The following is a 27150-nucleotide window of genomic DNA, read 5'->3' on the forward strand; positions in this document are numbered from 1 at the left end:
AACACATGCCAACAAACATTATTGTCAGCCTCAAAATAAAAACAAAACGTTCAGCTAAGGGTCAATCAATCAAGGGCGCTTTGAAGAAAATTCCATTTAGATATTACAAATCATAACAGAATGAATTTAAACCAGCTGACTTTTTGTGAAGAGGACATTCATGTACAATAAAAATTAGGCTGGCTCTTTGGGGTCCAACTTTTCTATTTTCTTACTTTTGGACGTGGTCACTAGTGATGGATGCCAGTTTTTTTCTTTTTAAATTGTGTTTTTGTAGCTCATTGTATAAAGATCTGCGGTAATCCAAAACAGATCGGCTGAGAGTGAGCTTGTAGCTTCAGCGCCCTCATGAAAGGAGAGTTGTAAAATCCACTTAATATCGACAGATAGGTAATGGCTTACTCATGTTCCTCTCCCCTGAGGGGTTCTTGTCCCAAATTTAGAGTTTGCCTCAACAGTTCCCTTGGTATTTCTGTTTTGGAGAAGTGGCCAAACTATCTCTTGCTGACTGGACAAGCACAACCTTTGCTGATTGTGGAGCTCAGGGTTGTCTAGAAAATTCCCGATAGCAAACACAGAGCGCTGCTGGGTGTGCACCGGTGTTAACCAAACAGCCTCCTGTACTCTTTCACGTAAACCGTTACTTAATAAAACTGGGGGAACCCAGGCAATGAGTTAGACACTGCCCAAGTAGGTTCTTTTGAGAAGTGGAGACCTTCAGGGAGCAAGCAAGCCAGATTGGTACACCTCTAAGCTATAAAGAAAAATTTAAAGAGAGAGAGAGAAGAAGAAAAAAACTTCACTTAAAAAAAAAAAAGGAAAATAAATAGCTCCAGGCAGAACTCCAAGTTGCCGACACAAGGCTCTCGGCTTTGATGTGTCTGTGGTGCCCAATAAAGCTAAACAGTTGCTTCTGACTCTGAAGGGAACACGGCTGTTTATAACTGAGCTCATATATTTATACCGCACATGTTTTCGAGGGATTCTGAGAGGAGAAGGCTTAGTGGTGGGGCTGTTTTTCTGTTCAGTCTGTTTCTGCCTTCTCATCTTGGTTCCAGCCTTCCTTAGGAACAGGGGGTGGGGCCAGCAGGTGCATGGAGAAGGGGGGGGGGCTTCCTGCTCTATCCCTGTGAGACTCTGGAAAGTGCAGCTACCTCTCCCTGGATCTGTCACTTTTGGGGCGCTGCCCATTCCTCTTAGGGAACAGTGGTGGGGGTGGGGCTTCTTTTCTTTAATTTGAAGCCACCACATCACCTGGAACACAGCTGAAATCATCAAAGGGGCCAGGCCCAGATGCTCTGGAAACTTTTGAGAGAGCAGGAGAGGTCGCAGCGTCTCAGTGCCGGGTCTGAGCATGGCCGGCTTTGGAAGATTAAGTTCTTGGTTCTCCAGACCTTGGTCCAAATGAACCTAACTCTCTCTCTCTCTCTGAGAGACAGACTGATGGAAACTGAAAGGAACAGAGCTGGAACTGAGTTTCCAAGTTCCATTTAAATGTGTGTGTGTGTGTGTGTGTGTGTGTGTGTGTGTGTGTGTGTGCGCGCGCGCGTTCACATCTGCTGGGGGATTAACCCCAAGCAGGTGGGGCTGCCAAACTCATTCTGGTCCCTAGGGACATTCAAGCGAAGGCGTAGAGTAACTTCAGCCTGTGTACAGAGTCAGAGAGGGCATCCGCTAGCACCCTTGTTATTGCCCCTGGAACTAAGGCACTTCAGCAACTCGGCATGGAAAACCAGATCTCTATGGGGTTCTGCGGGATGTTTGCAACCACTTCGCAGCAAGCCTAAGTTCGCACGTGCAAGCCCACGGGCTCCAGCGGTAAATCAAGACATACTTTACCTGTACTGAACTACTGTTAGATTCTGCTCTCCACAGTGCCTTGCACATCGGATATACCTCATCCAGCTCGACTTACTAGGCTCCCCACCATCAATAAAGTGCAGTAGTGTCCCATCTTGATCATATATCTGGAGAAGAGGTCAGAAGGTCAAGTAGTTAGAACGAATCATCAGCAATCATTTTCCCTGTTTCCCTTGATGTCTCTCCGTGTCAGCTGTGGAGATTTATGGTCCTCGGGTTTGCTGGTGCCTATTGATGGCTGTGGAAACTCGGCGAGGGTAACAGGAAAATGTTTTCTGGTGAGGCAAGTCGATCACGTTTCTCTTATCAAGCCAATCTTCCCTGTATTAAACATAGTTGTGGTATCTCAAGGATGTGACCATATTTCCCAAAGAATATTTAACCTATTTTGACAGGCTAGTCTTAAATAATGAACTGCTGGATAAACAGAGCAAGCTGAAAGGAGAGGCCACACTGACATGATTGGAGCAGGCACTTAAAAGGCCCTCCGGCATGCATCTATCCCAAAGCATCCGAGGAAGGCAGTCACTGTCCGTCCGCCGAGCTGGGTGACCCCCAGCAAAAGGCAGCTGGGAAACTGTAGAACTGTAGAGGACTGGTGGAAACAGACTCTGGGATGGAAAAAAGGGGGGGGGGGACTGTCCCTTCATAGGAGATAGAGGTCTCTGAAGCCCTTAAGGGAGGAGTCATCTGAAAACATCCCCAGAGAGGGGAAGAGAAAACAGCGGTCTCCTAGGGAGTTTACATTTCTCAACCAAAGTCACTTTCACCATCGTTGTCTTAGGTTCAACCCTAGCAGATTCCTCAAGATAGGAAAAAGAAAAGAAAACCCACTTCAAACTAGTCAATAAGCTCAGGATACCCTCTCCCTAAATCCTGATTCGAGCAGCATGGCTAGGCACCCAGTGATTGTTGAAAGCAGAGTCATTAGTGCCCCTCCAGAATCCACTGTGGTTCCAGGAACTTTGCATGATGTGATAAGCAGGAGGCGGGGATGAGGCAGTTACATAGCCAATAAACAGCCATTCTCTAAGCTCTCCCCAGACGTGGAGGCAGCCAGGAAGCACAAGGCAGTTCAGGAGTTCCTTGGGAGGTCTGGGGAGATAGTTGAGCTGGCAATGTGCTTCCTGCAGAAATGGGAGGTCCTGGGTTTAATCTCCAGCACCCACATGAAAAACTGGCCGTGGTAGCACAAGCTTGCAATCCTCCTGTGGGGGAGGCAGAGACAGGCAGATCCCTGGAGCTTGGTGAACTATCAGCCTGCCACAATGATGAGTTCCAGATTCCAGTAAGAGACCCTGTGCCACCAAACAGGGAAGATGGCTCCTGAGGACCAACATGGGAGGTTAACCTCTGACCCCCACCTGCCCCTGTCCTCACAGACAGGTGAGCACACACACACACACACACACACACACACACACACACACACCTACACAGGCACATACACACAAATAGTTTCTTAGGAGTACAGACCTTAGAACGGCATTGGGAGAACCAAGTATATTTTGAATAGTCAGTACAGCCTCCTGGGAGCTGCTGAGGGGTTCCCCCAGAGCATCCCGAGAAGCCACACCTCTTTTTCTGAGCCCCCCCCCCCCCCCGCTTTTCTTCTCCAAGTAAACATACAGAATAAATCTTCCAGAGGAAACCTCATTGTGTGGCCATTCCTGCTAAGTCAGATCAGTGTTTCTAGTCTGGAGGGCCCTGGGCTGTGTGGGGGGTGAGTTTTCTTTTCTGTCCACGCAACTGAATACTCCCCCTGGTTTTTCTGATATTCAGTCTCCTCCCCCAACCTCTCCACTGCCCCCGCCAATAAAAGGAAAACATTAATCCAATAAAGACAAACATCTGTGGATTTCGGACTGGATAGCCATACCAGGACCGTCACAACTGATAATCAACTCAGCCCGAAAGGAAGGACAAGGTCCTGGACTGTGTTACAGCTGGGGCGAAATACTCCTTCCCATTCCTTGCTTCGGAATAAGAGCAGAAAAGGAAAATACATTACGTGGTCGATCCGTCTGCTGAGCAGCAAGCTAAAGGCAGACATGTTGAGGTTGCCTTTAGATGATGTTCCACTAATTGTTTAGATTACATTACACTTAATTGATTTGTTGTTGTGTCGTTTTTTTTGTCATTGTTGTTAAGACAGTCAGTCAAGCAACATTCAAAAAAATCTCACCCTTGAGCCTGCTGTCAAAGCCAGAGAGATTGAACAAAACTATCCTCACCACTATTGATGATTAGTGGAGTAAAATTGCTTGATGAAATCCTATTTCCCTTTCCTTACAAAGATATCTTGCATAGCTAGCTGCTGGTGATAAATACTACAGAACATCCTAAAAAGTGTGCCCAACGGTCCTCTTTACTGCTCCCAGCCTGGATCCTCAGCACTAAGCGATGCTAACCCCATAGGTAAAAGAGCCCAGCCCAGCCTGTGTGTGAGCTCAGCTGAACACTACGTGTGCCCAAGTCTAACCTGAAATGAGTGGAAACAGGTTTCCTGCTACAAATGTGTGTCAGCATCAATTTCTGTAAATAGATATGTCCACAAAGAAACCACAGTTTTGCCTCCTACTTGACTGGAAGAAAAATGTAGATCACCATGTATCAGGAAGTATTCCAAAGCAGTATGCGGGAGGAAGTTGACTTTCCGGGCTTTGGCCAATACTGATTACAGTATTTCACACAAAGCTGAGATGATGCTGGACACCTTCAGTCTCCTGACTGCGCCCTAGGGGTGAACACAACTCATCTGGCCTTGACTCTGCTCTCAGGCTTCCAAGCACAGCTACCACCAGACCCAGCAAATCTCCTTCCTAATGGCCTCCCTCCCCACTGTTAGCACCCTACCTCAAATGATAACCCTTTCACACAGGAAATGCGGCAAGAGCCCCTTGAGCCTTCTTCCTTACAGGAGCTCTAAGGTATTATCTATACTGTAGCCATTGTAATGCTTAAAAAATAGATCTAACTAGGCCTGTGGGCACAACACCTCTGGGAGAAAACAAAACCAAACAAAACTTCACAAATGTTATACATTTCAGGTCATCAAATATGCATGGAGTTCTTCAAGGGGGCCTTGCCACACTGATTGGGGGTTCCTGGGAACCCAGAACTCAGGGCTTTTGCACTTGCCTCAAGACAGCTCTGAGCTCTTTGTGGTCTGTGCTGTTAAAAGTCAACATTTAAAGGCAACCTTTCTTGCAAGAGCCAAAATGAGCCAGAAAATTTTGATGCCTATGTTCTTTCTTTAGTACAAAGGGCATGACTTGGGAGAGGGCTGTGCAAATGTTGGCAGCTAAACAGAAACTAAGGACATCCCTAAGAGATGCAGTTACAAGTGGGCACTCGGTTGCTCGCTATGGTCAGGTAGCTTTGGTAACATTTAAAAGCTTGGTTAAGAGACAAAATCTGTACGTAGCTTATCTCCCAGACAGCAGCTGTTCTCTTCTAGGCAGAAAGAAGTTAAAAGGAACTCCAAGTGAGACTTAGCAACTGCAGGAGCCCAGAGGAGCAGCTCCAGCTCCAAGTACAGGAAGTTGTTCTACGAGGTTGAACTGACACCCATGTTTGTGGGATATTAACATGATATTTTAAGATGGATACCTGATAGCCTCCCCTGCCCCAAACCCAAGGAATTTGGAAGATGAACTATGCCAAGACCAAAAATTACTGGTTCTTATTATCTATCTTCTGAAAGATTTTTAAATAAGCAGAAAAAAATTTTTTTTAAATGCTCCAAGTGTTTAGACAACTCCCCTAGGACCTGTGAAAATGTTGGAAAGGTCAAGTTGTTTATTCATTCGAATGGTGAGCATAAAGGCATGGGCATTAACTTTGGATTAAGAGAAAGATTCATTCTGTAAAAACACCTAACACAGCAATTTTGCCAGAAAGGGTGCTGTTTATTCTGAATGAACGTTTTAATATTTTCTCTATTCTTTTTTAATGTGAAGCAAAAAAAAAAAAAACCTCTCAAGATAGGAAAACTGCATGAGAAGAAACAGATAGGACACCTGGTCAGGGAGTGCGGAGTGGGAGGGGTAAATTCTGTAATGGAGACTCTGAACTGTAGAATGGATCATTTAGTATTTCTTAGGCAAAAGCCAGTTCCCCTGTTGCCAGAGGGACGTGTACTATGGAACAGTCACCTTGGAGGACACTTTGATAAAACCTCGATAAGTTTGAGAATGTTTATTTCCTATGGCTTAGCAATTTTACATCCAGGAAATTACTCCAGTGCAATTCTGCTGAATCGGAGAGAGGGTTTCAAAGGTATTCACTGATGAACCATTTGGAATAACAAAGACTTAGAGGGGGCTAGAGAGATGGCATAGCAGTTAAGAGCACCGACTACTCTTCCAGAGGACCCGGGTTCAATTCCCAACACTCACATGGCAGCTCACAACTGTCTGTAATTCCAGTTCCAGGAGACCCAACACAACTGTCTGTAATTACAATTTCAGGAGACCCGAAACCCATTGCAAAACACCAATGCACATAAAATAAAAATAAATAAATTTAAAAAAAGAATTAAAAATAATGGAAGCTGTTGTCATTGGAAGATCCATCCTGATGGAGGAAGGTCATTGGTTAAATTAAAAGAAACTGCTTTGGCCCATCTCATTGGTTAGGAGATAGGTGGGAGGAGTAAACAGAACAGAACACTGGGAGGAAGAGGAAGTGAGGGCAGACTCGACAGCTCTCCTCTCCGGAGCAGACGTAGGAGAGACGCCATGCTACCTGCTCCAGGGAAGACACACGCTATGAAGCTCCGACCCAGGATGGACTTAGGCTAGAATCTTCCCGGTAAGACCGGTGCTATACAGATGATAAGAAATGGGCTAGTCCAGGTGGGAGAGTTAGCCTAGAAGATGCTAGGTAGATGAGCCAAGCAGTGTTTAAATGAATACAGTGTCCGTGTAATTATTTCGGGGCATAAGCTAGCCGGGCAGGCGGCTGGGGTTTTGGGGACATAGCCCTGCCGCTGCCCTTATTACTACACCATCCAAAAACCATTTGTTTAATACATTTAAAATTAATAACTTATCTCTGTATTAGGAGACAAATATTAAAAACACAATGTTGAGTGAGAAACTGCAAACTATTATGCTACCAGTTTTTAAGAGATACAAAACAACACTCTAAGCAGTGTATGTATGGCAGTACCCATTGCAATATATAGAAAGCAAATGTAGATATATAAAATAATACTCTAGTGTATGTTATGGCAGTATCCATTGCAATGTATAGAAAGCAGACAGGTGGTGGCCCATGTCTTTAATCCCAGCCCTCAGGAGGCAGAGGCAGGTGGATCTCTGTGAGTTCGAGGTCAGTCTGGTCTACAAGAGCTAGTTCCAAGATAGGCTCTAAAGCTACAGAGAAACCCTGTCTTGAAAAACCAGGGGAAAAAATGAAGAAGCAATGTATAGAAAGCATATGTAAATACACAAAATAACACTCTAGTGTATGTTATGGCAGTACATGTTGTATAGGAATCATATGTAAATATACCAGCCAAACTCTGAAGCCCTGCATGAGAAGGATCTCTGGAAACCTTAGAGAGGGGCCTTCAGAAGCAAAGATAATGGGAGGAAACATGGCATTACATTTTAAAGGCTTCATTTCTGATACAAATTTGGCAAAGTGTTGATCCTGGTCAGTGTTTTGGTATAAGTAGATATCTGTGCAGTGACTCTTCTTTCTTCCCCTTTTTTCTTTTCTGTTTTTACACTAGAGATTAAACCCAAGGACTCCCCTTAGCTAAACAAAATGATTCTCCTACTCGGCCCGAACCCTAGATTGTATTTTGCTTTCTGATCAAAGAAAGAACAATATAAATAGAACATAGAAACCGGTGCCTTTATCTCTTTGTGTTTTCAATTTGTGTGTGTGCAATGTTAAGACAAAGAGGCTGCCTGTTGCTGGAGGTTAGGAGTTCATCAGTGCACCTGCCTGGAAGATGCTTGTAATACGTATCTGTGCTATTGCACCCGCCTGGAAGATGCTTGTAATATGTATCTGTGCTATTGCACCCGCCTGGAAGACGCTTGTAATATGTATCTGTACTATTGCACCTGCCTGGAAGATGCTTGTGATATGTATCTATACTATTGCACCCATCTGGAAGATGCTTGTAATATGTATCTCTAAATTATCGTCTCTGATTTCCTTTGTGATTGCTGCCGCTATTTTAAAACTATTGCTTCTGGCCTGTGCATCTCTTCTATCTTGTATCAATAGGAGTAGCAAGATACGTAATGGGAGAGCGAATTCTTACTTTTCAAGGGGATTTTAAGTTTTTGATTCCATGATACCAGCTGTAATACCATTCGTGGGGCTAAAATAAAGACCACCTCGATTCTCTCACTTCAAACCATGTTGGGGCAGTGACTGAAAACCTCCACAAGAAAGGCATCGAGCCACCTTGCTGGCATCTGAAGTGACATTCTCTTCCATGCTTATGTTTACCTAGAACAAAACTCCAGATGAAAAGAGGAGTAAGATGTACGCCAGTGTTGGACGCTAACGATTGCTGGTAAAAGCGGCTCCAGTACAGCTTAGCCACTCGCGAACGCTGCCAGCTTGTGTTAACTACGATGATGAGCACAGGGGCAGGCGAGGCAGCAACTGCTCCATTTTATCATTAAAGGGAAGGCACCACCTTCGGAATGATAGAAATCCAAATGGACACAGGTAAAGCAAGATGTGCAAATGAGCCATTCACAGCTTTGTTTTGCTTGCCCAGTGTTTAAATTTTTGTTGTTGTTGTTTTGTTTTTTGTTTGTTTGGGTCTTTTTTGGGGGGACAGGGTTTCTCTGTAGCTTTGGAGCCTGTCCTGGAACTAGCTCTTGTAAATTAAGCTGGCCTCGAACTCACAGAGATCCGTCTCCCTCTGCCTTCTGAGTCCTGGAATTAAAGGTGGGTGCCACCACCACCCAGTTGTGTTTAATATTTTTTTAAATGTGGCCTAAGTTGATTTTCAAATTCTCTTGGGAAATTGCAAAGCAGGCCGCCAATCTTCCTGAGGAAAAGTGTCCCCCTCCAATTTTTCCAATTCCCAGCCCCTCTTACTTCACAAATGCTCCCAGTAATTTTCCTACCTATTTAGCCTCCGTTAGTGCTTACTGGCAACAGCAGCTATAGGGAAACCAGAGCTATCACTCTGACAGAAACGTGAAGTAAGAGTCTAAGCGCACTGTAAACATACATCACTCCAGTACTGCTCAAAAGCCTTCACCTTTCCAGAGGGAAAACATGCCTGCACAGACACATACACACACATGCACACACACAGACACACACACATATGCACACATACAGACACACATGTACACATATATGCATACATTACACAGATATACACACACAGACAAATACACACACAGACACAGAGACACACAGAGACATACACAGAGACACACATCTGCACACACACACCTGCACACACACAGACACATATGCACACAGACACACACATACACACACATATACACACATACAGACACACGCGCACACATATATGCACACATACACAGATATACACACACAAACACACAGAGGAGACATATACAGAGACACACACATACACAGCGACACACATCTGCACACACACACAGACACATATGCACACAGACACACATGCACACACACAGACACACACATACACACAAACACACACACATATACACAAACACATACATAGACCCACATACAGACACACACGCGCGCATACACACACCGGCTTGATCAGCACAGGTTTTAAGTATCTTTTTAAGTAAAGAATCAATGAAGTCCCGAGCAGAGAGCACAGCTGAGCATGCAAGCCTGCCCTCAGAGCACTTGAGAGGTGCTTGACAAGGTCAGTCTGAGCTACACAGTGAGACCCTGCCTTTAAGAAAAGAAGGAGGGAGAGAGAGAGGAAGGGAGAGAGAGGAGGAGCTAGTTTAGAGAAGTGTTAAAACCAGGAGCATTGCCCTGGCTGAGGAAGGGCTGCTTAGCAGAAGCAACACCATTCCTGGAGCGTCTGCAGGACTCCTGTATTGACTGGGGGTGGGGTGAGCACTATGTGAAAAACCTACAGGGAGACCATTTCCTGTGGCATATAAGGCCTCCAGGAAGATGGAGCAGTTCTGCTAGAACTTTCAAAAGGACACTTCGAATACTCTATCTAGAGCACAGGAAACTCGGCACCCATGGGTCCCAATCTGTCAGCTTAGACAAAAGAAAAGGTCTCCCAAAGCTAGACTTAAGCCCTACGGTGAGAGGACTGGGCAGTGGCAGGCCACCTGACCGTTCTCCACCTCCCCACCTCTTCCTTATAGTTCTGTGAGTGTCCTGAAGAGTCCCAGTATCTTTGAATTAGAGAAGCCTAGGTGTGAATTCATTCCCCTCAATACCTGTGTTAGGTAGTCCCTGGGGTTGGCCAGCAGGATTAACCATGACTTTCACAGAGTGGAGAGAAATTCTCGTTTTGTATCTCCGAGGCCCTGGACACTGGCATTTGGTTATTGTATTGAGCTGGGGTCTCTTTCAGCTTTCCCCAAGCAGCTGAGGCGAGGGAACATATTTTATACTCAAGCATCCAACACCGGCCCATACACAGAAGGACGTCTACCAGACGTACAGCTTCGGGAAGCTCTTGGATCTTATTCAAGGGCTCAGAAGAAATTATTCCTTAATGCAAAGAAACCGAACTAAAATAGCACAATCAATCCCAGCTTAGAAGCCAATGGTCATCTCCTTGAAGAAGACCTCCTCCGATTCTCTGAACTGCAGGTGACTTTCCTGTGATGAGGAAACTGAAGACAGAAGTCAGGGGGTGCCAGAGACACCTGTGAGCTCATGCTGCTTTGGTTTTCAATCTCTACACAGCTGATGGAGAATTCAGAGAACAAAATGCTTGTGTGTGTGTGTGTGGAAGGAGCGAGGGGGTGTCCCGAAGATTTTCTCTGTCCGTTCTCATTCCATATTTTTACACCTCTCCATCTTTTTTGAAAAGTTCAAAAATTATGGTTTTAAGTTAAAAAAGTTAACGTTTTATCTGCCAAGACAGATAAAAATGTGTGTTCTGAGATTCAACCATGTGTCAAGAGAACAACAGACTTGATTATTTTGACTGTGAAGGTGGTCATCAGAATGCCTTTACTGAAAAGTAGATTTTACTTTCAATATGTAATTGGCAGAGGAGGTCTTACGTATTAGAAGTGAAAAAATACATTTTATGAGCCTGTCTAGTTAGGGGTGACCATGGTGCTATGCCTAGGGGTGTTTGTCGTAATAAGCGTAACAGTCTTGACTCCGTCATGAGTGACGATATGACATTGTCCACATTGCCACTTGTGATGGAGCCATGACTGTAACACACACGGGGGTGGAGGAAGGGTGCTGATAAGGTCCCTACGCTAAGGACGGAGATGAAAATCAAATGAGCAAGTACGTGTAAAGGCTCACACCCAGAGACTGCTCTGGGGACATTAGTTATCCTTAGGTCAACATTATAATTGATGGGGAATGTCTACCTAGTGAAAATTTAGTGACCTGCTAGTGAATGGCAGTCATAAATATGGGTAGCAGGCTGATGTCTAGCTCAATGGTAGAATGCTCATCTAGCGCGTGTGTGGGCATGGGTTAAAACAAAATTAAGACAGTATCTTACAACGCATTACCCCCAAGATGACCAGACCATACACTCTCTGAAGGCAGAAATGTATTTCACGGGTTTTAAGAACTTAACTATACATATTTTCACACACTACAAAGAATGAGGAAATGACTTAGGATATCAAATGGGGATATACAAGTCAGACCGTTGTTTATATTTTATCTTTCAGGTGAAACTATTTCAAAGTAAAAGTATAGGAGACTGGAGAGTTGGCTCGGCAGTTAAGAGTACTGGCTGATTTTGCAGGACACAGGTTCCATTCCCAGTACCCTCGGGGTAGCCACACTGTCTTAGACTCTAGGCCCAGAGACTCTGATGCCCTCTTCTGGTCTCTGAGGGTACTGCATGCACATGGTGCACAGATACACTCGTAGACACAACAGCCATACATATAATTTTTTAACGTAAAAAATAAAAGTACATATGACAAAGGAAAAATGTTGCACCAGTGTAACTACTGGCTAGAAAACAGTATACAATTTTGTCTTCAGGCCTGTAGTTTGTATTCCTAAATTTAATTATCTTAAGCTTGACAGGATCCCTTGCCATTCACAGACACCACATCTTTAAGAACATTCCTGGGACATACTAGAAACTAAGAGGTATTGATCACAAGTGGTTTAATTAGTGGTGGCTTTGGGAGTCCAATATCTCCCTTCTGTACATCAGCTACAAGGCAGGATAACTGATCACTGACATATTGATCCCAAAGCCCAGAGCCGTGTTTTAGATCTCCATGAACTCACCCTATTTGAGCAGCAGTCTGTAGGATCAAATCTACCTGTGAACAGGGACATGTGCAAACTCCTTCTCGGAGCCTCAAAGGCACAAGGCTTTGGCACAGTTCTCCACACCAAGGAAGACACCAAGAACTCCCCAAGTGTGCCTCCTAATCTCCTGTGTGTTTGTCCATGCTCTTTCCCTTCCCAGCCCCTCTCATTTATGTTAGGGGGGGGGGTGTATGCACACAAGTGTGGGGGAATGTGTAGACCGGGCCAAAGGAAGTTACTGGGCATCCTCCTCCACCACTCTCAGCCTTATTCTTTGAGAAAGGTCTCTCTCTCTGAACCTGCAGCTTATACTGTTTGGACTAGACAGGAAGTCAGAAAGCCCAAGTGAGTCTGGTCTCTACCCATCAATTCTGGGGTTCCCCGTAACCACAGAACCGCTGAGTCCAGTCCAGTCTCAGCTTGTATCACGGGTGCTGGAGTTCAAATTGTGGCCCTCATATTTGTGTATCAAGCAGTCTTCACTACTGAGCGCCCCCTCCAATCAAGCTGGATCAAAGCATAAGAAGAGAGAGGTTGGTTACAAAGCCATCCAAATTGAACACTTATAACCTGAAAACTGAAAACCCAAAACAGTTCCAAAGTTTGAAACTTTTTAATATTGTGTTAACGCTTCAAAATGTTCCTGATTTCAGAGCACTTTAAATTGGGGATGTTGGATTAGCAATGCTCTGCAAAGAAACCTATGTAAAGATGCCCAAATCCAAAAGAGTCTGAGATCTCAACAGTGTCTGGCCCCACACATTCCAGATAAGGAAAGTTGGCCCACTCCTCCCAAATGAGGGAAGGTACCTTCACCCCCACACGGAGGACAAGGAATAGAGCCAGTCACCAAGTCAAAAATCTTAAGGCATTTTAGTCTCTACACATTCTACCGTCCTAATTTGACGCTCACATCTCACCTATGAGGGGACAGGGATAGTCTTCAGTCTTACAGAGAGCAAATCTTGGAAGTTGTCCTCTGGCCCTCACATGCTCTGTGGCATGCCCACACCTGCATGCACACAACTGTGAATGTGCACACACATGCAAGCGTACACATGTACACACACAAGTAACATTGTTTTAAAATTGTAAAATAGCCAAGAGGCGGTAGTGCATGCCTTTAACCCTGGCACTCAGGGAGGCAGAAGCAAGCGAGTTCAAGGCCAGCCTGATCTATGGAAGAAGTTCCAGGATAGCCAGAGAGATGCAGAAACCCTGTCTCGAAAACAACAATGAAAACAAAACAAAACAAAAACGCTAAGATACAATCTTGTGCTAAGGTGCATGACTCATAACAGCCTATGGTTGATAGAAGGCCACTGTGTTATTGTTTTTTGTTTTTGTTTAAATCATATCCTACTTGTCCTATCAGGGGAAAATAGCGGGGCTTTTTCTTTAAAAGCATCTAAAGTTTTCTAAATGAGGGCCATAACTATGTTCACAATGATTAATAATGCCGTTCATCAAACAAATCCCTATTTTCAGAGCAAATGTCAATTTAGTGAAAATTACTTAATCTGTTAGTAAAATTTACACAACCAGAAACCATGCAATAGATGAAGACATAAATCCCCAGGCCTGGGTAAAAACACTCTCTTTCTGTTGGCAGTGCGCCAGCATGGCCAGTGGCATTAGAAAAAAGAAAAGAAGAACACGGCAGAAGGATGAGGATGCCTAGTCCACAATACAAGCTTCTACATTAAATACTCGCTACTGTGCTCAGATTATTTGTGCTCGGTTTTATTTTTTGCTCAGATTTGTAAATCTGTGAGTGTTTTTAGTATGATCTTTTCTCCCTATTTCTTCCACTACAATTAACTTTTATTGTTGTTGTTTCTAATGGGCAGCACACTCCTCTCTTTGTTTCGGAATATCCTGGCATGTCTGGAATGCCAAGATTTTGAGACAAGACCTCAGAGGTCAAGTAATAAATGCCCCCATAAAGTAAATGAGTAATGATTATACACACAGTGGCTGTATTTTCAGTAATGCAGCGAGAAAGCTGTATACTGTACTCTGTCAATCCACATTCATCACGTCCCAGAAATATTAGAAAATCATTACAGGTTTATGTTGAGTTTGCAGATAATACTAACATATAAGTCAAGACTGAAATATGGTAATCAGAAAAACAGTTGAAAAGTGTCGATGAACTGTAAAACACCGGTCGTGGGACCACAAAGGCTTCATCAGAGGTGTGGCTGGGAGAGGAGATGGAAGTGGGTATTTTGGTCACAGTTTGGGTCAGTTGCTGCTAAGTGTCACTTAGCAGAGGAGCCGGTGATTCTGCGGATTAGGACGGGGCACCAGGGATCGCCTGAGAGCCTCCAGCATTCAGTGACTCCCACTTATCTCTGGGGACAGTGGTAGCCTGCCACCCATCAGTCTGCAGTCTTCCTCAGACATCCCCTGTCTGCTGATCCGAGCAGGACCTGGGGGACCCAGGCTGCCCTTATCAGGACTTTGTCTGCGATGCGAAGAAGCCACTGAACCTTTAACTGCTCGCTTGGCAGAAGCACACGCGCTGGAAAAGTCCTGACAGTTCATTCGTTTTGTTCCATCCTGGAGCCAGCTGATGTCTGACTGGGGAGACCCTCCCTCTTTGATGTTGTACTCTTGTGAGAGCGCCCCGCTGTGAAAAAAAATTTTATCCCTCCAAATTAAAGAGAAATATTTCTGCATCCAGCTGTTAGCTGTGACGTGTTTGCCATTTTTCAGGGCACTGGCTTGGTGCCATCCTCAAGCTCTACTGCAAACCTATCTTTTCCCGCTCCTCACTACAACAATAACAACCGCAGTGCACAGCCGTCTCCAAGGTCCACAGCGCCAGCGCTGGAAGGGAGAATCCTGGTAATCTCACACTGCTGAGAGCCTCCTTGGAAGTATTTGCATGCAGCAACTTCCCTTTCCTTCCCTCTTTCTCTCTTCTCCTCTCCTCTCCTCTCCTCTCCTCTCCTCTCCTCTCCTCTCCTCTCCTCTCCTCTCCTCTCCTCTCCTCTCCTCTCTTCTCCCTCCTCTCCTCTCCTCTCCTCTCCTCTCCTTTCTCTTCTCCTCTTTCCCTCTCCTCTCTCATAGTATCAGTGTTAAAGATAAGATCACAACTGTAAAATTCTTTGCGATGATATACCCATCTAAAACTTGATTAAATCCAGTATTTGGTTTAAGCCGAGTTTTAATCCAAACAGCCAATCCGTCTTGCTCTCCGCTAACAATATTTACAAATGAAATTAACTTGGATCCCATCAGAACCGGATCCATAGATTATTGAGTTCATGGTTTTAAGTGGCTAAGTGACATCCATTCAGTGTGGATGTCAAGTCTCACAGAAGCTGGAGTGAACATTTAGCTGTAAGCCACCAAGGAGTAGCATCCAGGAGCTTGCCATCCACCACTGCCACGAACGGTGGCGTTTACCCAGTGAAGGGCAATTCTCATCTGTACAGAGCACGGAGTCACACAGCCCAGTCCCCACCCACTCGCCCATTCTAGTCTGGCTGTCTCCTTTGCTCTCTGGCTGAAGTGGAAAGGGTCCGGTAAACAATATTACAGAACTCGGTACCAGGGGAAGTCCAGCTTGTGGCTGGAACAAATAAATAATAAACAACAAGTAAATAAATATCAAAAATGTGCTATACATAAGAAAGTATGAATTTTGGAAACTCAACCATGGAGGAAATTTGATTCTCCATTCTCCCACACTTGAAAAAAGAACAAAGGCCAGGTCCTCACCAAACAGGAAAGGGGATTTTTATCTTGTTAAAGCCATCCCACAGCTGATACCAGTGTGAACTGATGAGATTTTCATATTACACCTAACAATGCAGCAAACAGTTCTGCCCGGAAGACTATAAGGCAGTGGTTTTCGACCTGTGGGTCTCGACCCCTTTGGGAGTGGAGTGTCAGTTTCACAGGGGTCACCTAAGACCATCAAGAAACACAGATGTGTCTTTACATTATGATTCACAACAGTAGCAAAATTACAATTATGAAGTGGCAAAGAAAATAATTCTATGGCTGGGGTCAGCGCAACAGAGAGGAAATAAACGGAGGACCACTGTCATAAGGCTAACACACTGAGCTTAATGACATGATTGCAAAGTCCTGCTGAAATCCCTATGTGAATCCTACAATGTGTCTTATGCAGTACTGCTGAACCCTTCACTGTAGCAAAAACATTGGACTCCAGTGTTCTAGTAGGGACACACCATATAGAGCTTGTTGAAACTGTTACTGATTTTACAACCTTAGCACAATGGCTCCTAAGGAATAAATATCTTATTCTAAGTCCTAAGGAATAAGGGTTCCAAGAAGTAAGTACTTTGGGTCAAAGTGCTTTACAAATGGCTGCATTCGATGGGAGCCATCACACATGTATCCATACAAAGCCCTGAGTAGGCAGGTTAGTAAAGGGACTGTGTATCAAAAGTCAGAAGAAGGCTGAGCATGGTAGTGCATATCTTTAATCCCAGCACCCAGGAGGCAAAGGCAGGCTGATCCATGTGAGTTCAAGGCCAGTCTGGTCTACAAAGCAAGTTCCAGGATAGCCAGGACTGTATAGAGAGACCCTGTCTCAAAAATAAGAATAAATAAATAAATAAATAAATAAATAAATAAATAAATAAATAAATAAGACAGGCGGACCACCTTTCTATCTGTAGATACACACACACACACACACGCACACACACACACACACACACACACACACACAGCCCACATGCCCTAGAGCTCAATTCTCCTTTTTGGTAAGAATTCTGTGACGACTCAGAGAATTTATCCCAGGGAAATAACGGTTTCCTATGGCCTCACTTCTTTCCAAAGCAGCCCACTATTTTATTTCTTCGTTGGAATGTGTCATTCCTTTAAATTATTATATTTTTCTAAGTCTATGTCATTCCCCTCATAACCACACCAGTGAAGTGTAATTGTCAGACACACTTTATTAGGGGAAGGTGAGTGTTTGCGGGGGACAAAAGCCATCTTTCCAGACCTTAAGTAATGGAAGAGAAATCAGTCCCATGGAGCCGAGCCAGGGCCCAGCATGCCCTATCCCTGCTCTGGATCACAGGATAAGGACAGACTTTAAGCTGGCTCCTGGAGTCAGTGCACTCAAGAAAACTGAGAGCTTGGAAGCTCTAGAACAGCCTCGGTCCCCAACGAGTGTCCCTTGAGGTTGCTCTCATGCTGAGATAACTGCTTTGAGGTAAAACTTACCGGGATTCCAAGTTAGCCCCAGAGGAGGACAGGAGGAGACTTGTGACTAACATGGGGTAGCTTCAGTGTGTCTGAGCCCTTGTCCTTGAAGAAGGTGTGTAACTGCCCAGAGGATCAGAACAAATACGTCATAGGCCACCAGTCTCTGACTTAGGAGGTCAGTGTCACAGTAAGGGCTGAGGCCACTCGTCTTGCCCCATCAAGATCCAAAAGACCAAGTACCAGGACAGAAGCAGATGGCACTAACGGTGGGTCTCAGATCTTGACTTTTCTCCTCCCAGTTAGAATTCTTTGAACAAACATTTGGTTAGTAGCCACCGTGTGCCAGCTGCTGTGTTTGAGGTAACATTAAAAACATAGGTTCAGATTCTAACCTCAAGTAACTTACAGTATAATAGGAAAGAGATGTGCACAATACAAATCAAGACATTTCTTCTGGTACCCAAATCCATAGATGTCCCATCTAATTTTTCTTTGCATCCTATTCAGAATGGGTTCATAGGTAATTTTGTGAAAAGTCACAAAAAAAGTACAGAAAAAGAGAGGGGGGAGGGAGGGAGGGAGAGAGAATGCTAATTATTTAAACCTATCTAAACAAACATTCACCAAAATCCACCAGAATATCACATCAATAAGAAAAAAATAAAATCTCCTTGTGATTTATAGTGTTTAGAACAATGGGATGCCTGGTGTTCAGAAAATACTGGTTGGTTGGTTGGTTGGTTGGTTGGTTGGTTGGTTGGTTGGTTGGTTGGTTGACTGATCAGTCAATCCATCAATCGGTCGGTCAGTCGGTTGGTCAGTTGATTGTTTGATTCAGTATACAGATGGATGGATGTTTTGGTGGGTAGCTGGGTCAATGGTAGACAGCCAGGTGAGTGCAAATGAAAGAATAGAATGCCCTGTAATAATTTAAGTGCTAAACACTAAACCAGTTGTTTCTGATCTTTATGTTGGCCAATATGTTTAAGATGAATATCCAATCAGAAAAATGTCAAAGGAAACAATATTTGCTCCTTTAAAATGTGCCTTGTCTCACTGGCTAAACTTAACGTGTCCTTTAAAAGCCTCCAGGAGTTTCTGCAAAGTTGAACTGAGTGAAGCTTCTAGATGTTGATTTTAATTCACAGAGTCCAAAGACTGCTCAGAGTAAAGTGTTCTTCCTTCCCCTGCAGGCCCCAAACTGGTCCTTCCTAAGGACTGCTGTTCCAAGCCCTCGTCTTCCCTTTGGATGGCCTTCCAGTCTTCTCTCTCTCTTTCACACCCCCTGCTTCCACTCATTAGGACACTGGTAGGTCTGATTTACTCCAACAGTGAGTGTAGATCAAAGAACTACTCCTGGAACAGAAGTCCTCATTCAGAATTTTAAGTGAAACTTAAGAAGGAACAATGTATTTTTAAAAGATTCAAAGTGTTGACAACACCCATCACCAAGAGGGGATAGTGACCATTGTTGGAAACCTTCCCATTGGGCAATGCTGGCTAGATCTTTGTGGAAGTGCAGGGGACAGCCACGAGCTGTGCTGCTGAATCTGCAGAAGAGCATAGGTTCCCAGAGAAGGAAGGAGCAAAGGGAGCAGGCAGCGGCTTCTGGAAAAGGGACAACCCCAGCTCCTTCTCCAAGCTTTCTACAGCAATTCTAGTGGGAGGCAGGGGCCCTTTCAGCACCGCTTTCATAAGGACCCTTAAACTGAGAACTTTGAAGCTATTTCCAAATGAGGTTACACCTACAATCATAGAAGACAGGATTCAAAGACGGAGGCTCACTCTGCACGGCTCTGAACTCGGGTTCTATGACTGGACCACACTGCCTGTAGCGAACCATAAATTAAAATTTTTATAAATCCTGTAATTAACTTATGAATGGCACAATTATATGTTTCTAGTATTAACGGCATTAAGTTGTTAAAGGTAAACATTTAAAGTATACCGCTGTTTTTGTAACCCTGTTTTGGCATCTTTTCATCTCTCAATATATCAAGAGCCTTGAAAAATGGAAGTGGCCCAGGTCTCTAAACAGCCCTGGTTTGGGCTTGCTAAAAAAGCTCCTTTCACAGAGTAGGGCCTGAGGGCTGGCAAGTGTCTTGCCAGCCCTGGGGCACTGTGCTTTCTACAGAGAGTCCACCCTGTGTTTCTGGACAGGCATTCGGGTCCACAAGGTGTGATTCCCTGGGAACTGAACCAGGAGATCCTGTAAACCTCAATAGCTAAGGCTCAAGGGTTGCCAGGAGTCTGGTTAGCAGAGGTTATGACTAATGTCAACCCCAAAGAAAAGCGACCACCTAATTAGCATGTGTCTGTAAAAATCAGTTTCCTAATCTGTAGGCCTGCCTTAGGCCTCTCTCTTTCCACAGGAAACACCTGTGGGTTGAAAGGAAAGAATGGAGTGGAATCTCTTACACTGGGTCTGTGGAGAGGCTCTGGGCAAGGCTGCAAACACCTTGAAACCCTGAGAAAATGATGACTATCCGTGAGTCATCTTCTGGGAAGAAGTTTTTATTAGATTTGCAAAGGGGTGTCACGCACACACAAACACACAGTTAAGAAGGACGGTCAAACCCCACACTTTCAAGCAGAATGAGAGTAGTGAATGGAGACATAGAAAAGAGACTGTCTACCCATGAGCTGGGATTCTCAGAGGATTTTTGAGTATATCCTCTTCAAAGGTCTTTGATCTCTGAAATCTATCTCTCTCTCTTTCTATCCTCTCTACCTTCCTCCACCCCACCACATGGAGTTAGAGACCCTGGGATTCCTGTAGGTTTCCCCTCCTGTACTTCAATGTCATACTTGATTGCAACTGTGTTTTGATGTGTTGTTCTTGCCTAGATCTCTGATTACATTTTCAGGACCACTGGAGATGCAAACTGGAATCGAATCTTCTGGATGGTTATTTTATAAGGCCGATATTTTTAGGTTGGAGGTCATGTGAGCCCAGATTACACTGGGTGGCTCAGGGTTGAGCTTTATGAACATTTAGCAGCAACTATTGCTGGATTCAGTGAGTCAGCCGTTATTAATATGCTCCTGCAGTCCCTTTCAGTTCTGAGAAAGTCCCCCGTGCCAACTAAATTTAGTTTCATTTAGTTTTTCCAACTAAAACGAAAACATATAATTTAAACAATTAGTCAAAGCAATAGAATTGCTTTTAGTAATCTTTAAACTCATTTGTTATTGGGGACTGAAGAGATGACTCAGCCGTTGAGAGCACTTACTGTTCTTGTGGTTGAGTGCCCAGCACCCACATGGCAGGTCATAACTGCCTGTAACTGCAGTTCCTGGGGATCTGGTGCCCTCTTCTGACCTTCTTAGGATCCTTCATGCACGTGGTACATACTATATACATACTCAGGCACACACACATACATACACATAAATAAATATTTTAAAATAATTTATGATTTATAAATTAAGTCTTTATCATTTCTAGCTTATGCCCTTCTATTTCATAATAGATTAGTTAGAATAACTACAGAGTAATAATTATATAATACATACACATCAATAAAGAGTTTAAATGTAGTTAATCTATAATGGGGTGATAATGACCCTACAAAAAGCCCAGTATCAGGAATGGGTCATCTGTTGTGGAGTTGTTGGCAAGTGTCCCATTGACCACTCCCCAAACATTACAGGCTGTGACCAATGCTCTTAGTCACCTTCCAGAACTTCACGGTAAGAATCAACTGCTAAAGTCAACCTCTGTTGGAGTTACAGAACAAGGAGAAATCTAGCAGGTCCTCAGGTAAAAGCTTCATCCTGATTGGCTAGTTCTGATAGTGCTGGAAGGGGCTCATCACACTATAGGAGGAGAAAAAGAATCACCAATCTCATCCAGCTCTGAGTCCTGGCATCTACAGTGACTGGCCTATCAAGACATGCTCACTGGTACAAGAGTAGCAAGAGCATCATAAGAGCAATCAACCATTTTGTTCTAGGACTTAAGGCCCACTTCATACCTGGCAGCATCCCCAGAGCCCAGTACTTGTGTTATGCAGGTCATAGGCTCTAAAGGAAAACATTTTATTTACTATTACTTATATTAGTAATATTAATATTATTTATTATTACTATTACTACTACTCTGCTAGAAATGAATATAGTATTAAACTGTCTTCCAATGCCTATCGTTTCATCCAGAGTTTAGTACATCTCTCACCCGCCATTGAAGAAGTTTCTTTTGGCAACAAACAGACATGCAACTCATTAAGGTCCAGACAATAAGAGACTGCAGAATGTCCACCCCTGAACAGGACACTTGTATCATCCTCCTTCCTTCCAGGGCTCAGAAATCACTGCAGAGGAGGGAGTAGGAGAAGTAAGACCCACAAGAAGTGGGTGACTTTAAGGAAAGTGTGTTTTCTGGGCATATATGAGTTCCCTGAAGCTGAAACACCATTTCAGAAGAGATGCACAGGCTCAGGACAGACTAAATTCCAATGTAAAGGGAAGAGATGGCTCCTCAGTGGTTAAGGAGCCATTGGGGAGAGATAGCTGCTGGGAGAGGGAGTGTCAGGGTTTTGAAGATGCAGTCCTAATGAGCTGACTATCCTCCAGTGAAGACCATACATTCAGCAGTCTGCGGGCTGTACAAACTATAATGACATCAAAAGGGAAAAGAAAGGAAGGAAGGAAGGAAGGAAGGAAGGAAGGAAGGAAGGAAGGAAGGAAGGACATAAAGTTGGGTGGGCAAGGTGGGTGAATCTAGAAAGAGTGGAGTAGGGATGAATATGATAAAGATACATTATGTAAAATTCTCAAAAAAACAATAAAAATGAGAAAAATAAAAGCATTAAAAACCCGAGCCTAAAGGACAAAGGAAAGATCTTGAAGTCGGGCCTGACGGGCCATACCTGTAATACTTGCATTTAGAAGGCTGAACTAGGAGGCAAGCCTGGGCTAAAATGAGCCCTGCCCCTCACCCCCAACACCACCTCACCTCCACACAAACAATTCTGAGCACTGATCTGCCTCTGGCATCACGACTTGGGGGTGCACTAAGTTGCTTCACCCGAGTCTCCATGTCCTGAGGGATTTTCATCCTCCAGCCTAGATTCCATGACCATAGGCTGGCTGGCCACCTGCGCAAATGGGTACTTAACTGCTGAACCCTGAAAGATTAAGACCATAAGGCAACCATTTCAAATACATAAAAAGATTTCAATGCTCACTAAGGGAGAGGTAACATGACATAAGCAAAGCAATGCAATCGTTGATTAGATATACGCAAATGTAATTAAAAGTTAGGCCTTCCAATCTGTACAGATCGAGGAGCTAAAAAAAAACTCTTCAAAAAGTTGTATTTTTTTAATTCCATGTCATTGAAAGTAAATTCAATTATAAAGACCTGTGATCTCTTCACTGTCATTTAAATTAAGAGGACAATAGAGTGGTCCAGATAGCCTGTGTCTAAGCGGTTATAAGCGGTATCGAATACTCAACATATTTGTAAGATGGTTTCTATGGGGATGATATGAGCTCATTCATGGACATGCCTAACACAGAATCAGTGCTCCGTTAACAACACGCTACCATGGTTTATGATCTGGGAATTCTGATTTTCCTTTCCTAATTTTCCTTCTACTTCGATATTCCTGAAAAACAAGATAAAGCTGTGTACCCAAGAAAATGGCACAGAAGTTCGGACCCTCGGGTCTCTTGTGTGAAGCAGAATTGAATAGAATGGGAATCAAATCTCAGCTGCGTGATGTCAGACAAGTGATGTGATTTCTCCAAAAGGAGAAGAGAAGCAGTCCCAGCGTGTACCAGATGAAAAGCCGTGGGACGTACAAAGGCGTACAAAGACTAACAGCGGTGTCTGGCATACAAGAACAGAAGGGAGTTCCCAAAAACTACCTTTTCTGTAGCTCAATGACCCTGCTACTATAAATACTAAAAGTACCTTTTACAAATCACAAGACATTCTGGAAGCCTCTATATAATTATTTCACTACATAATGAATTAGAATATAAATGCCTGGGAGACTTCTTCAGTGCCAGTAAATAACCCCTGACCTGCCCTTATGCAGACAGCTCACAGCTTGGTGGATCTCACACTAAAAGAAGACATGAAAGCGGGAGAGACTTGATGGGGGGAAGAAAAAGTTCATTGGGAGGGAGAGGGAGACAGGTGAAGACAATGGGGTGAATATGTTAAAAATGTGCTCTATACACGTGTGAATGACCCACATAGATATATAGATATTAAATCATTAAATATTAAATATTTTGCAAATTAACTAAAACACTCTCACACTTAAAAACATGTATCTCACTGACTTCCTTTTAAGGTAAAGCAATGTTTTAAAGGGGAAATCGTATCACTGCTACACTGTCACAACAACCAGGTGCAAAGTTAGAAAGGGTGGTGTCTCTGATTAGAATCTATTCAAGAATTAGCAGCTTACCTATTCCTGAGCTTGAAGAGCCAAGTCACTGCATACAAAGACTTTATTCCCACTGCTAACCACAGCTCAGACATTTGTAAAATTTGTATCAGAAAGCAAAGATACAGAGCCCCACTAAGATAAGTTCCCTTAGCTTAAGAGATGTAAGAATTTTTTTCTACAATTGATCTCTTAATTTCTTTTGTAATAAATTAAATACACATCAAAATATAGATGACCTGATTAAAACTCAACAAACAACATTTTCTCCTTTAAAATGGAATAATTTCCTCCTGCTGAGACACTACATGAAGCTTGGCTAGCTGGAGTTACATCATGTAAATATATTTCAAAGATGGTATTAATATAAAAAGTATATCACATAACTCTAAAAATTTAATATACTGTTATGGCAATAACCAGACCATTTTCCCAAACAAATATATATTCCATCATGTCATTTCGAACTTTTTCTGACCTTCTTTTTTTTTTTGAAGAAAGAAAACTACAATTGAGACCAAATGTTTTATGACAGAAAATAAAGGCAAGCTGATTTGGCCGCAAGTACAGACACTTTCTGATTGAAGGTGTTATTATAACTTAAATCTTAGTCCATTTATTTTCATAAGCCACAGTAACTGGATGTCACTTAGGAAGTCTTACGATGCAAAAGTGCTTATAATGTTTCCTAATAGTTTAGCATAAACTATGGCTACCAGCTACAGTTTCTTTTTTAAAAAAAAATCAAATTCAAAGATTGAAATAAGGGATACAATTGTATTAGCATCATTTTACAAACCAATTGTAAAAAGAATGTTTACCGGAATCTACCCTTAGCCCATTTTCCAAGAGTGGACATCTCAAGCCACACATGGTTCTAAACCCTCACATACCATATTTTTTCTATACATACACACCTATAATAAAGTCTACAAACTAGTCATAAGAAAGGATAAACAAGAAAGAGATAAATAATAAAATAGAACAATTGGAATAGTGTAATAATACAAAGTTAGATGACCATAGTCTTCTCTATCTTTCTGTCTCTCTCTGTGTTCCTTTCTCTGTGTGTGTGTTTCTCCTTCTCTCTGCCTCGATATCTCTTTCTCAATCTCTCTGTGTCTCTCTCTCTGGACTCAGTATCATCTGCACTTGCCTACAGGTAACTGAAATTGTAGGCCAAGTAGTCTAATACACAACAAATGGAAGTTACTCAAGCAGCCTCCTTTTTGCCATTGATCTGCAAACACCTCAGTCCATCCTCTTCCTCTTTCTTAGTCCATGCTACTTTGTTCTGGTTCCAGAACCTCTGATTTCTTTCAGTTCTGATCTGTAATCAACTCAAAACTCTCAAATCTTTCATTTCAGGCAATGATTAGAGCAATCAATGATATCAAAACAGCAGGCACAGTGACCCTACAGGAACAGTCAGTAGGTAGAGGAGCCGGCACACAGTGAGAGAAGCCTGCATCCCCAAGAACTGATGCTCCCAAGTTACTTTTGGGAATGACTGGCAACTGTGAACCACACTACACACAGCTTCCTTTCTGTAACAGATCATTCCAAACTGCAGGCAAATACATATGCACAGACTATGAAAACTGGATGCAAAACCACATATAAATTATGAATAGACTATCTAAAACAAAATAAAGTAAACCAAAATAAAATAAAAGAGCCAGGCATGGTGGTGCACACCTTTAATACTAGCACTTGGGAGGCAGAGGCAGATGGATCTCTCTGTGTGAGTTTGAGGTTAGCCTGGTCTACACAGTGAGTTCAAGGATGTCCAGGGCTACATAGTGAGAAGGTGGAGGGAATGGGTCATATTCCTCATACAGAACTTGCCAAGCAATTCCGTAATATATGTAAAATAATTTTATTTAAAGTTTACTTCAATCAACTTAGATCTGTTTTTAAGTCTGATATACTTTTACTCTTACTTCCTTTATTTAAAAAAATGAGAATTTAACATTGCACTTTTCATGTGTTTAAAATAATGACAATGTATTTAAAAGGGAACATGGGGGAACAGGGTAATTAGAAAGTGCTGGAAGATGCCTTATGTTACTCTTCTCCTCTAGACCAACTGAAATTTGCATGACTTTTCCCCATGTCTTTGGAAGCAGAAAAAAATCAACTACAGCAAACACACCAAAGTTGTTATCTACTTTGCATAAGCAATGAACATTCTCTGATGACATGATGTACTAAGAACGTGATACGTGAAAATCCAAATTTATCAAAGAAGAGTGCTTTTGCTTGAAAACAGGCTTCACTATTTTTTCCTTAAGGAAAATATGCACTCACGTGCACGCGCGTGCACACACACACACACACACACACACACACCCTTCTCTAATGGAGAACTCCGAGAAAAGAAATTCAAATTACACTTTTAAAATACTGCTACTGTGTGAAAGAGGGTTTACCTGTGCTAACCCAGATAAGGAGGAGAAGTGATAGGCAACTTAATCTCGGCTGAAAGCAAATGGCTGGCTGCTCACATGCGTGTGATAAGATAGCCCCCTATCAGAACCACTCCTGCCGGTTTGGTTTTCATATCTCCTTTTTCTTCCAGAGTACCTCTCACACTTCCCTCAGCACAACTACTGCCTCCCTTTGCACTTAGGATTCTAGCACAGTGTGTCACAGGTCAGCAGATACTCACTCCAGCGCTTCATCACAGAAAAAAGTAAGGGAATAGAAAAAACCCTTAGGCCTAAGTCCTTTTTAAATTTTAAATCACAAAGACATGAATGAAAAATATCTTACATCCTAGAAATCAAGAAGACTGCTACCTTGGCCTCTGTCAGTATCTGAAAGGAAGTGGGTCACGTCACAGCAAGCAGGATTTCCCACATCTCAGCATGAGTATTCATGAGTTTTGCTTTTTTACGATATACCCAGACCACTGTGGGCTTAATATTGTTCTTTTCATGACTTTAAATTGACCTGTTCATGCTACCGAGACCCAACAAAGTCAACAGCTCTTGTAAAATTATCAGTCTGTAATGCCGACTACACTTAGAAAACATTCTTCTTCATCCCACTGAAAAGCGACTGGAATATGACAAGATGCCACACTGGGGATTGCTGGCCTAGGGGACTATGCTCGTTCCTGGGCCAACCCTGCCCTGCTGTGCCCCAGAATAGTCATTCTACATCTTAGTGGCTTGCTGGTTCCTAAACAAAAATTTTGGGTAACCTTGGAAGTCTCTAAATTAAAAAAAAAAAAAATCAATGA

The 27150-nt window shown here is 43.1% G+C and overlaps 1 protein-coding gene across 1 annotated transcript in view; it reads right to left on the reverse strand.

Moving 5' to 3' along the window:
* Positions 1 to 27150, reverse strand: part of Prdm6 (PR/SET domain 6) — a 101127-nt gene that overhangs the window by 31664 nt on the left and 42313 nt on the right. The window contains exon 3 of the mRNA XM_075970838.1: positions 1840 to 1967. Coding sequence (XP_075826953.1) covers positions 1840 to 1967 — 128 coding nt within the window. The remainder of the gene's footprint in view (positions 1 to 1839; positions 1968 to 27150) is intronic.

The sequence above is a fragment of the Microtus pennsylvanicus genome, chromosome 4 (genome assembly GCF_037038515.1).
Source record: "Microtus pennsylvanicus isolate mMicPen1 chromosome 4, mMicPen1.hap1, whole genome shotgun sequence".
NCBI lineage: Eukaryota > Metazoa > Chordata > Mammalia > Rodentia > Cricetidae > Microtus > Microtus pennsylvanicus.